General features: G+C 39.8%; 1 protein-coding gene across 1 annotated transcript; it reads right to left on the reverse strand.

Annotated features, from left to right (window-relative positions):
* Window positions 1-1,044: 1,044 nt before the first annotated feature.
* LOC144676620 (meiotic recombination protein REC114-like) lies at window positions 1,045-10,361 on the reverse strand. Its single transcript, XM_078536998.1, has 4 exons — window positions 10,284-10,361; window positions 8,124-8,315; window positions 4,135-4,215; window positions 1,045-1,355 (listed from the first exon to the last, which is right to left on the reverse strand). The coding sequence occupies exons 2-4, from the start codon at window positions 8,301-8,303 to the stop codon at window positions 1,191-1,193; spliced, it is 426 nt and encodes a 141-aa protein (XP_078393124.1). The 5' UTR covers window positions 8,304-8,315; window positions 10,284-10,361; the 3' UTR covers window positions 1,045-1,190.
* Window positions 10,362-11,735: the final 1,374 nt, after the last annotated feature.

Raw genomic sequence — 11,735 nt, forward strand, 5'->3', positions numbered from 1 at the left:
TGGAAAAAATCTTGGCAGGCACTATTGATGTCCATTTTTGTCTGGCTTAATTCCCACGAAGCAGAATCACAGAATTGTTGCAGCACAAAAGAAGGCCATTCAGCCTGTTAATTCAGCCATGTTATCCTTCCCACTCAGTCTCCACCCCAGTGTCCTCTGCAGCCTCCATTTCTGGTTACTGTGGACTCATGGAAAGAAATATTAAAATATTACAACACATTCTCCACATATCACAATGTTCATTTGTCATCTCACATAACAATCATAGTTCACACTCAATGCACAACATGGTAAACGGCAATTTGCCTCAAGCAATCTGTACAAGAACTCATGTGGGAAACGAGCAGCCTTCCACCATTACCACAGTTTACCACCAGGCAGCCACAAGACTGCACATTTCACAAATCTCAAATGTCCCTCTGCTCTGTCTCAAGCTTTGTTGCCTCCTGGCCAAGCAGTATTTCATGAGGATTTGACACTCACCTTCCCCATACAGCTCCAATCAGTGCATGGAACACTCTTCTGAGGCCTTTCTTTGCCTTTTTCCAAGTGGGCAGACTTGATATGTAACCCTTGAGAGCAAGGTTCAATAGGCTATTTAACCACACTAACACACTTTCAGGTTTGGAACTTGGGAAGCCTGACTGATTGTTTTCTATTATCTTGGGACATTATGACCAATGGCAATGACCCAACTGGCAATTCAAGGACAAGGCATTTCAATGTTCAACTAAGCACAATCCAAGAACTGAATCTGCACCTTTCTGGACTCTATTGCTTCATGGCGCAACAGGCTGTGTCTCTACCTGCTGGACCAGCAAACAGGAGAAGCAACAGTGCTAAACAGAAACAAGAAATGTAAAGATTGAATTAAGGTTAGACACATCCCTGAAAAACTTATTCACATTTTTAAAAACCTGAACAAAAGTAGCTGAATTTGACTTTTTGAAAATGAATAACTCAAGGCTTACGTTGGTTAAAGTATTTATTATTGTTTAAAGACCTGGCAAACTAATGATCAGAAATAAAAATGTCTAAAATAAATGGAGGCAGTGCGACCACAGATATATTGTCCAGGAGAAACTTAAACATGGGATGAATTAAGGAAGATTAATGCAATTTGAAATAATTTTCTTTTACAGCTGTATCTGGTTCTTCACCAACTGGAGAAAAGCCAAACATATTACCAGTCACTCATCTATCAGCTTTTTCAGTTCTTGCTCCACCTGTTCCACAAACACTGGGAAACTCTGATCCAGAAGACAGAGTTGCAGGAAAGGACCCAACTCTTCTGTGCTCAATGCTGACTGCTGGTAGGCCAATGGCAGCTTAGGTGATGTAGCTCCCAGCATTGACTAGGAAAGAAAAATCCAAGTTATAGAATTGAAACTGTTTTAACACATTTAAATGTTTGTCATTGAATTATGCTCTCTCAAGGTTCTACAGCTTTTACCAGAATACAATCTATATTAATAAAACCTCAAAATTAACTCTGATTTTCAATTTAAAGTTAATGGAAGATCAGCAGGTCAGACAGCGTCTGTGGAGAGAGAAATAGAGTTAATGTTACAGGTCAAGGGCCGTTCTTCGGAACTAATGGAAGATAGAAATGAAATAGGTGCAAGTGAAGGGTGGGGTGGGGAGGAACAAAAGGGAAGGTCTGTTAGAGGGTAGAGAGTGGGAGAGAGTAAATGACAAAATATTTCATGGTACAAAAGGGCAAAGGGGGTGGTTGTAGCAAAGAAACAAAAGATTTGCCCAAAGTGGGCTTGAACAGCCGATTAATGAACAGTTGTGTCCAAAAACAACAACATGAGAAACAAGATTAAGACTGGCACATGCAAAAAAAACCAACATGACAGAGTTTACAGTTTGAAATTGTTGAACTCAATGCTGAGTCCAAAAGCTGTGAAGTGTCCAATCAAAACATCAGATGATGTTCCTTGAGCTTCCATTGACCTTCACTAGAACACTGCAGCAGGCCCAGTACGGAGAAGTGCAAGATGGAGCATTAAAATGGCAAGCAACTGGAAGCTCAGGGTCATGTTTGCAGACTGAGCAGAGGTGTTCCGCAAAATGGTCACACAATCTGCATCTGTTTTTGCCAATGTAGAGGAGACCACATTGTGAACAGCAAATACAGTATGCTAAATTGAAAGAAAAACACGTAAACCGCTGCTTCACCTGGAAGGGGTGTTTGGGGCCTTGGAGTGTGAGGAGAGGAGGTAAAAGGGCAGGTGTTACATCTCCTGCATTCGCAATGGGAAGGTACCATGGGAAGGACAGCTCTGTTCAGTTCAATTATGAAGAAAAGTCTTTGGCCTGAAATGTTAACGCTGTTTATCTCCCCATAGATGCTGCCAGACCGGCTGAGTTTTTCCAACATTTTCTGTTTTAATTATTCTATATTAGCAGTCTGTCAATATCTTTCCTATAATATCTGAACTTTACTACCTCCATAATTTGTAAGATGAATATTGTTCATTATTTGTTTGGGGAGTTAACCAACACTCAGGTCCTTTCACATTTGTGCCTCCAATGAAATCTGCCATATAGATGTTTTGATACTGGATGTCTTGTCAGGGCTGCATCATTGTGCCAGATCCAGTTTAATAACAGGAACCTCCACAGTACTTCAGAAACTAGTGTATGCATGATGTTACAACATAATCACTTACTTTATCATACTGGCCCTTCCACTTAGCAAAATACAATAGTCTGTGAGTTTGTGGAAATATTTCTTCCAGTTGGGGTATGTTAGTGGTAACCTTCATTGTGCCTAACAAAATCATAAAAGCTTTAAGAACCGGTTTGAGATTTCACAAGATTTTGTGATATGATGTTGCAAAATATTTTGACCTTTATCAATGCAAAATACAACAACTTCCTTCATATTAAACTCTCACATATCTAAAGCAAGGCTATGAGTTGACATTTTTATTCCTTAGTCACAGCAGCATCAATAATATAACAAGGGAAGTAGACCACTGTTTAATTGAAATTACCACAATTACTTGTTATGTGTATTAAATACCAGTGCTCAATTTTGAAACAGTACATCCGAAAGATGAGCTGATGTAGGCTACTTAACATCTCCCAATTCATCGGCGTCTAGACACACAGTTCCTACTCGTCACTAGGTGTAGGTGCTGATCTTGGTAGAAGCTGTGGTTTGATAAGATTTGTGTAGGGACAGAAAAGGCTCAATTTCCTTAACACTGAGAAACTGTCAACTTTTCCTACCTAAATTGAGAATGATCATCTTGCTATTGAGTAACTTGTCACATATCTTATCTTTCAAAACATCAAAGGGTACAAGGGTTATAGATTATGATACAGTAGAATAATGTTTGTTTCCTGGCTGCATGAAACAAAATAGAAATGAGTCCTTTTCATTATTATCTTTCTAATTCTTGCTTTCACTTTCTCCTATTTCCCTTTTTTATTGACTATCCTTCACCCTCTTCTCTCCTTAATTGTTGCATCAGTAAGTTTGGAACTGATGTAGGGCTTGAAGGAAAGTACATTAAAAAATAGATTTTAAAAAATCTTAAAGGGATAACATATGACATAGTGAAAGCAAGAAGTAAATAAAGAAAGCAAGCTTGCACTTATGAACAGGCTTTTCATGTACACAGCATCTCCTAAATTACTTAAAATCTAATTCCTTTTGAACTTTATTTGTTGTTGCTGTGCAGACAAAGATGACACACAGTAAAATACCACTGGCATAAATAAGATTACTTTTTTAAACTTCTGGGTGAGTTTCATATTTGGCTCCCCAAGCTTTCATGAACTGAACCTGTGCCAGTCTTTATCATACCCAGACTGGGCTCGAGCCTTCACAGCAAAGCCTATCTGTATTTTGATGCTAAAACACGAGTCTTAGTCAGAAGACCACTTCCGGCTTTCAAAAGCAATTTTAAATCGCCCTCCTGGACTGCAAAATGTCACACCGCTGCAACTCCACTGGGACAACATAGAAGGAGTTTCACTCTGTATCAAATCTACTCCTTTCTGAGAGTACTGCTGTCTATACTTGATATGCAAAAATTTGAACAGGATTTGATTCAAGGATACAGATTTGATACATAGGAAAAAGAGGAAGGCATGTAGTTCATTGTCTCTACATACCTTTGCCAGTTGTTTGATAGATACCCTACCCTCAGGAAGGGTACTTTGTGTTACTGTTTGCCCCTCCTCTGTGCCTCGTCCCTGTCATTAAAAGATTAAAAAAAGGATCTTAAAATGCTAAAATTAATAGCAGAATCACATCAGGCAGGAGTGCCATGTAATAAGTGGTAAGTCAAACCTTTGTACCAATTGTGTAGATGGCATCTGTACCATGCACAGCTAATCTCAGCAGTACCAGTGCTGCAATTGTTATTGAAGGGGGAGGTGAAAGGGTTAAAAACCAAATACAACAAAGAGGTAGCTTTTGATAAGCCACAACTCAGACTCTGTACCAGACAAGAATCAAGAACTGTGTGTATACACTGAATAGGCATGGATACTGTGATCATGTACGAGTATCTTGAAGATAATAGGAAAGACCAAACTAAGTATGTGTGAAAATGCTTGGGTCCTGTAATGAGGCTAAAACATGTACACATCGAAGATAATAGGATAGACAAAACTAGTTATGCGTGTGAATGAATTGGATAGACGAAACTAATTGTGTGTGTAAATGAGATGTAGGCATTGATCATTGGTGCATGCAAATAGGATAAGATAAGGGGAAAGTATAACTGCAGGAAAATGTAACCATTAGGGGAGCTTGTACCCATCTTGTATGGATACAGTCTCCCCTGCATGCTTGAATAAAACCGGTGAAAGAAGCTTGAGTCTTGTGTGGTCGCTGCAGGATCGGAGGGTGCTTGAACTCCCTTTCAGTTACCGACTTTAAACTAGAGCTCACCTTACAATACGTAGGCTGCCCATGCAGATCAAAAACAAGCCACACAAGAAGCTGAGGTGATTCTTTCACTGGCTTTCCTTTCCCTGTGGATACCAGCTGATTTCTGCCTCCTCACACCAGCACAGCTGACACTGGGGCCTCAGAGGAGCAGTCAGTGCAAACCCACTCCTAACTAATTTTTATGCACTATACATCGAAATGTCAACATATTCAGGCCACCGTAAATGCCTATGTTATCATGACTTTTAATAATTTATATCTCCAGGGCAAATTCCTTGAATAAAACTGATGGCAAAATTGCCGAGCAATTACCATCCAATCATGGGAGAAGCCAGTGAGCCTATAAACTTCTCTTTTGAATGTATATCCACTCATTCTGCCTTCAATCGGAATGAATTTTTTTTTTTTACTTCAAGGAGATTCAAAGCAACAATTATTCAGTTCAGATGGATGAATGAAATTAGATATTCAAGGTGTTTTTGGACTTTCAGCATTTAGTTATCCAACATACATAATCCCTGATCATACACCTTCGGTCTGTCTGCAAGCATGACCCAGACCTCCCTGTTGCTTGCCATTTCAACACTCGACCCTGCCTTGGCCTGCTGCATTGTTCCAGTGAAGCTCAACGCAAACTGGAGGAACAGCACCTCATCTTCCGACTAGGCACTTTACAGCCTTCCGGACTGAATATTGAGTTCAACAATTTTAGATCATGAACTCTCTCCTCCATCCCCACCCCCTTTCCGATCCCCCACCTTTTCTTCCAATAATTTATATAGATTTTTCTTTTCCCACCTATTTCCATTATTTTTAAATGTATTTCTATCCATTGTTTTATCTCTACCATTTAGCCTATTTCAATCCCTTCCCCCCACCCCACCCCCACTAGGGCTATCTGTACCTTGCTCGTCCTGCTTTCTACCCTTAATGTCACTTATTATCACATTCCTTAGATAATATCACCACCTTCAACACCTCTTTGTCCTTTTGTCTGACATCTTTTGGTTGTCTCCACCTATCACTGGCCCTCTATCCAGCTCTACTTGTCCCAACCCCCACCCCCCTTAAACCAGCTTATATTTCACCTCTCTTCTATTTTTCCTTAGTTCTGTTGAAGAGTCATACGGACTCGAAACGTTATCTGTGTTCCTCTCCGCAGATGCTGTCAGATCTGCTGAGTTTTTCCAGGTATTTTTGTTTTTGTTTTGGATTTCCAGCATCCTCAGTTTTTTGCTTTTAATCTTTGATCATGTTCCAGATTAAGCAAGGGTTATTATTCACTCACCAGCATTTAATACTTTCCTGGAACAAAAACAAATTTGAAAGATCAATCCTCTGAAGTAGCGAAATGCAACATAGAAAAATGAGAACACGCAGGTCCACCAGCTCGGCTGCACTTGTCCTGACATATCAAGAATTTAGGGAAGAGAAAGAAGGACTCATGACTGAGTCATTTTCTCCAGCACATACGAAAGGTGCAGATGTCAATGCCTTGCATTCAAGCATCGTGACTGAAAATTTCACATGTAGGATTTGTCCAATGGCGAAAACTTTGTAAACAAACTGAACTCCAGCCAGATGTTTACTGTAGACTAGCTCGGCTCATGAAACAAAACCTCAGTCCTTTTCCACACAAAGCAGGGATAATCTATAATGAATAAAATTGCAAGCCTTTCCCGGCTGTGCAATTAAATATCTAACAAAAATAACATTAATTTCTGTATTATTGCAAACATCGAAGAGCAATCAGAGTACTCATTCTCACTCATGTCCCCTTTAAACGTTTACTTTTTTCGTTCTTGGGCTGAGAGGGAAGCAGTAAGGCTCCATTTACTACTTTTCCCTGCCCCTGCGATGGTCATGGCCCTCGCTCTTGAACTGCTGTAGTCTTTGTGATTATGGTGCACCCGCAAAGGCATTAAGTAAGGAATTCAAGGGGAATGACCAAATGAAGACAAAGGAATGGTGATGCATACCCAAATCAGGATGGAGTGTGGCCTGAAAGGGAAATTTGGAGATATGGTCTGATAACATTGCTGCTCTGGTTCTTCTCAGTGGGCAGAGTTTACAAAGAAACTGAGTGCTGTCGATGCAACCTTGAGTGAGTTGATGCAGTGCATCCTGTAGTTGTGCATACTGCACTGGTAGAGCAGAGGGTGAATATTAAGTCAAGTACATTAACTGCTCTGTCCTGGGCGGTGTTGAGCTTCTTGAGAGTTGACTGTTGTTGCACATACCCGGTGCTGAGTACTCCATCTTGCACCTGACCTGAGCATTGTAAACGATGATGATGATTTTAGGGGTCACAAGGTGAGTTCTCTCTTTATTCAAGATCCTCATTATTTGGCATATATGTCATGCACCAATGTTACCTATCGCTTGTCAGCTCAAGTCTTGATGTCATCCAGGAGCTGTTGTAGGTTGGCATGGGCTGCTTTATTATCAGAAGAACTGTGAATGAAGCTGAAACTGTGAAACCATCAACAAACAGCCCCTTTCCTGACCTTATGACAGGGAGTCATCAATGGAGCAACTGATGATTACCAAGGAACTCTACAGTGATATGCCGGTGCTCCAACAACCACACCACCTTTCTCTGTGTCAGACCATTACTCCTGCTATTGAAGAGCTTTCCCTCCGACCCCTACTGAGTTTACCTTTGCTGCTCATAGTAATCATTTCAGACATCACAAGTGGATTTCTTCAAAGCTAATAAAAGGTAAAAGTAGTCTGAATAATCTCAGCAGCTTTCACAATCTCGGTCATATGCCCTTCATATGGAAAAGGCTGGGGTTGGTGAATATCATTATAGAGGATTGCTAGCAATTTAGCACTTAGTGCTTTTGCTGAGGTAGTAGCTTAAAGTACAGGCATGAAAACGTAACAGCTGGGATCGCTCACCAACACTAACACGAATAGCAATGCTTCTCACACTGTGCAGCTTTTAACGCGAGCTACTCTGTAACACCACTTGCAGATAAGTTGCTTGTCAGTGGTTTAAGAGATTTCACAGGTACAGGGCATTCATGTTATTGAGAGGGGCCATCTTGAAAATTTTGATAGCATGTTAACATTACACACTTACACATACTCTTAAAAACTTTCAGGTAGATTCAGCTCAATCATGGTGTTCTAACATTAAATTGCAGCAAAATAAACTCGGGTGGCACAAGTGGGGCTATTTTGCCCCTTGCTAACCGACCTCTAGCTCCAAACTTCCAGAGTGGCTCATGTCTGTTGGCTGACTCAACTGTAGAGCTTGGTTCTGATTTTTGCCATCAGGGTTCTGTACATCAATATACTGAAGGAGCTTCTGCACACAGTTAGAGCAGTGTTCCAGTGCTTGCTTATGCGAATCTCCACTGAACTGTACTCGAAACATACGGCTTTCATTCTAGAGGAGGGCAAAACGTGAACAAAGGAGGATTTTAAATGCACTTTCCAAAAGTAAAATCTATTTGGCAGAATAGAATATTCTGACTTACTATAGGTAAACTAAAAATAGGTCAAAGTTCCTTGAGATCAAATTTGTTCAGATACTCTACAATTTAGAAGTCTTATTGGGCACTGGATAGCATTCCTCCCTTTGAATCAAAAGCTCTGGGTTCCTTGATGACCAAGGAAGGTGCATTTATTAAGCGGCCAAACAGGTTGATTATCAACCTGCGCTTTGCAGGTTTCTAACACACGCCAATGGTCAGTGGTAAGAACGGGAAAGATTCCTGGTTAGCCACATGATGGAAAGAAAGTCGAGTCCATACCATCATTATCCATAGCTCCATGCATGTAAAAGTGCATGTTGCCCCAGCAACTCAGACTCCCTGAGTGAACTGTAACACATCACTCCACGATTTGTAAACAGAATTATAAAAAATTTTTAAGTCTTAGATATCGCAGCATGAAATCTCAAATTATTTTAATTCCTTACTAAGTTTTTATTTCCTCTGAGGCAGATAAAATGATATATTATGCATTTGTCAGCAGTACAAAGATATTTAAGCAATTATTTTTATCAGGGTGATCCCATGGATGGAAAACAATAGTTATGAGGAAAGACTTCAGATTCTGTAATTATTTCCATTTGAGCAGAGAAAGCCAAGAAGTAACAAAACAATGGTTCATATTTTCATAGCACCTTTCACAACAATAGTAAGTCCCAATGTGTATCATTGCTAATGAAGTACTTTAGAAATATAGTCACCGTTGAAATGTAAGAAACATGGATGCCAGTATTGTAGGAAAGTGGAAACTGAACAAAGCCCTTTAAAACAGAAAAGGTTCTGATAAGGGTGAAGAGAGAGAAGCACCTTCCTTCTGGTTGGGGAATCAGCAACAAGGGCTGATCAATTGTTCCTAAGAGTAAGAAGCAAGGTTAGAAGAAATGTATTAATGCAGTGGGTTATTGGACCACGGAATGCTTTGCCAAAGTGTAGAGGTAGAGATCACTGCATCTTTTATATGAAAATTGTATAAATATTTGAATCAGAGGAAGGTACAGGACAACAGGGAGAGAAGGGCAATGGGATTTGTAGTGGATTGCTCAAAGTGTTGCGACAGACACAATAGGGTGAAATTCATTTTTGATGGGGACACAAAATATAGCTTGTTATATATCCTACCTAATTTTCAATGGAGTAGAAAATGGGGAAGGAGTATAACAGGTGGCCAATCCATTACTGGATTTTGCAAATACTGTAGTTGAATTTCAACCCCATTGGATCAAATGGTCCTGCTCTGTGCTGTAAAAGTGCTATAGTTATATCAAAATATAATGGAAGCTGTTGTGGTGGCTTTGACAAATAAACCACAGAAGGCTCAGGTACAGGTCACTATTGTTTATTCGAGCAATTGCAAAATAAAAGGTTCCGACTTGATCTGCAGATTAAAAAGCAAGTAAAAACACTTTAAATGCAGGAAATCTGAAACAAAAAAATATTGGAAACCTCTGACTAATGTAGCTATTTTCACATTCTTTGCTTCTCTTCGCTCTTGAATTTCCATTGCCTGGTATGAAGTTTATCTCACATGGTTTTCCAATGGGGCTTTCTCTCTCTTTTCTTTCACCTCTTTATTCCAATTCTATTACAATCTTTTATTTTTTCAGTTCTAAAGGCAAGGTGGAAGAAAAGAGAGAGAAAGTCCCAGTGGAAAACATTGCGATAAACTTTAAACCAGGCAAATGGAAATTCAAGAGCAAAGAGAAGCAAAGAATGTGAAAATAGCTACATTAGTCAGAGGCAACCCAAGAGATGATGGTGAGATTGATTAAAAGCTTATCCATCAAATTTAAAATTAAAACAAGGAAGCTGGTAAAACAGGATGGGTCCCACTCGTCCTGGAAAAGTGGCCTGCAACTTCTTACCTTAACTTTAGACCCAAACAGCACACAATCCGCTCTACGTACTGCTTTCCACCATTTGTGAGCTTCAATCAAGGAAAATCCTTCCTGAAAAATTAAGGACATCAGCAAAATCCTCAGTAGACCTCGCGCAACACAGGAAATTAGAACAATGGTTTGAATTGGAATACATTCGACATCAAGGTTTGTACATTTCCATTTTCTGTAATGGGCTAGCAACCCAGAAAGCCTGGACTAATGATCCAGAGACATGAGTTCAAATCCCACTATAGCAGTTGAGGAATTTAAATTCTATTAATTAAATAAATCTTAACTGTGGGTTCAGACCCACAGCAGCGAGGTTGACCCTTAATTCCCATCTGACATAGCCTAGTGAGCCTCTCAGTTGTATTCAAGAAGGTGGCTCACCGCCGCCTTCTCAAGGGCAATAATGCTGGCCTTGCCAGTGCCACCCACATCCCATGATTGGATAAAAAAAAGTTTTAAAGATCTACAGGAAATAAGTTTGAGGACTTATACCCAGTTGTTAGCAGGCTACTGAAGTGCATTGGATGAGCATGTTTTGAGTTCAATTTCCTTCTCAAGGGCAATAATGCTGGCCTTGCCAGTGCCACCCACATCCCATGATTGGATAAAAAAAAGTTTTAAAGATCTACAGGAAATAAGTTTGAGGACTTATACCCAGTTGTTAGCAGGCTACTGAAGTGCATTGGATGAGCATGTTTTGAGTTCAATTTCCATGCAGTTCAGTTCAATAAATCTGGTAATATGTGGTTGACGCTGGGAAGAATTATCATGAAAGCTGCCAGATTGTTATAAAAACCCAAACAATTCACTAATGTCTGAGGGAAGGGACTTTTATTCTAAAGCTGTTTAAAAAAAACCATACAAAGGTGTTTGGATTTATAAATGGTATCATAAAAATGCAAGAAAGGCATGAAGCCACTCCTTCACGTAAGTCACTGGTTAGCCGTCAGCTAGAACACTGTGTCCAATTCTGAGTATCAATTTGGGAAAAGATGTCAAGGTTTTGGAGAGGGTGCAGAAGAAACCTAGAGAACCAGATAGAAACCGTGATGTGCTGAAATGTGTAAATACTAGGATGTCCCTGTAGGTTTAAATGAGGAGTGCTGAAACTAGAAGTTCAAGATTGGCAGGTTAATAAGCGAACTGACCCAACTTTCAGGACCATCTATATGCATATTGTATTATATATCGGATTTCACAATTTATAATCTTTATTGCCAATGATAAAAATTGCTTAGACTATTGTATTGGTGGGAATTATGCATCTACTCAGATTTAGAATGGAACATGATAACTATTTGAAAACTAATATAAAAGGAAACAGGAAAATGGGATTAGCTTGGACAGCTGCAGTGGAAGCACTGGCTCCTCGGCTGCAATTTCTCTGACACTTCCAAATGTTTATACATAAAAGTAAATGTTCTTGCA

This window comes from Cetorhinus maximus, unplaced genomic scaffold (assembly GCF_964194155.1).
Source record: "Cetorhinus maximus unplaced genomic scaffold, sCetMax3.hap1.1 HAP1_SCAFFOLD_1749, whole genome shotgun sequence".
Taxonomy (NCBI): domain Eukaryota; kingdom Metazoa; phylum Chordata; class Chondrichthyes; order Lamniformes; family Cetorhinidae; genus Cetorhinus; species Cetorhinus maximus.

What these genes read in the sequence shown, in the direction of transcription:
- LOC144676620 (XM_078536998.1), bottom strand. Translation starts at nt 8,303, where the DNA reads ATGTTTCGAGTACAGTTCAGTGGAGATTCGCATAAGCAAGCACTGGAA. An exon ending in CTGGAAGTTTGGAGCTAGAG is followed by an intron (nt 4,216 to 8,123) that starts GTCGGTTAGCAA and finishes TTTTAATGACAG; the next exon opens with GGACGAGGCACAGAGGAGGG. An exon ending in CTATCAAACAACTGGCAAAG is followed by an intron (nt 1,356 to 4,134) that starts GTATGTAGAGAC and finishes TTTCTTTCCTAG; the next exon opens with TCAATGCTGGGAGCTACATC.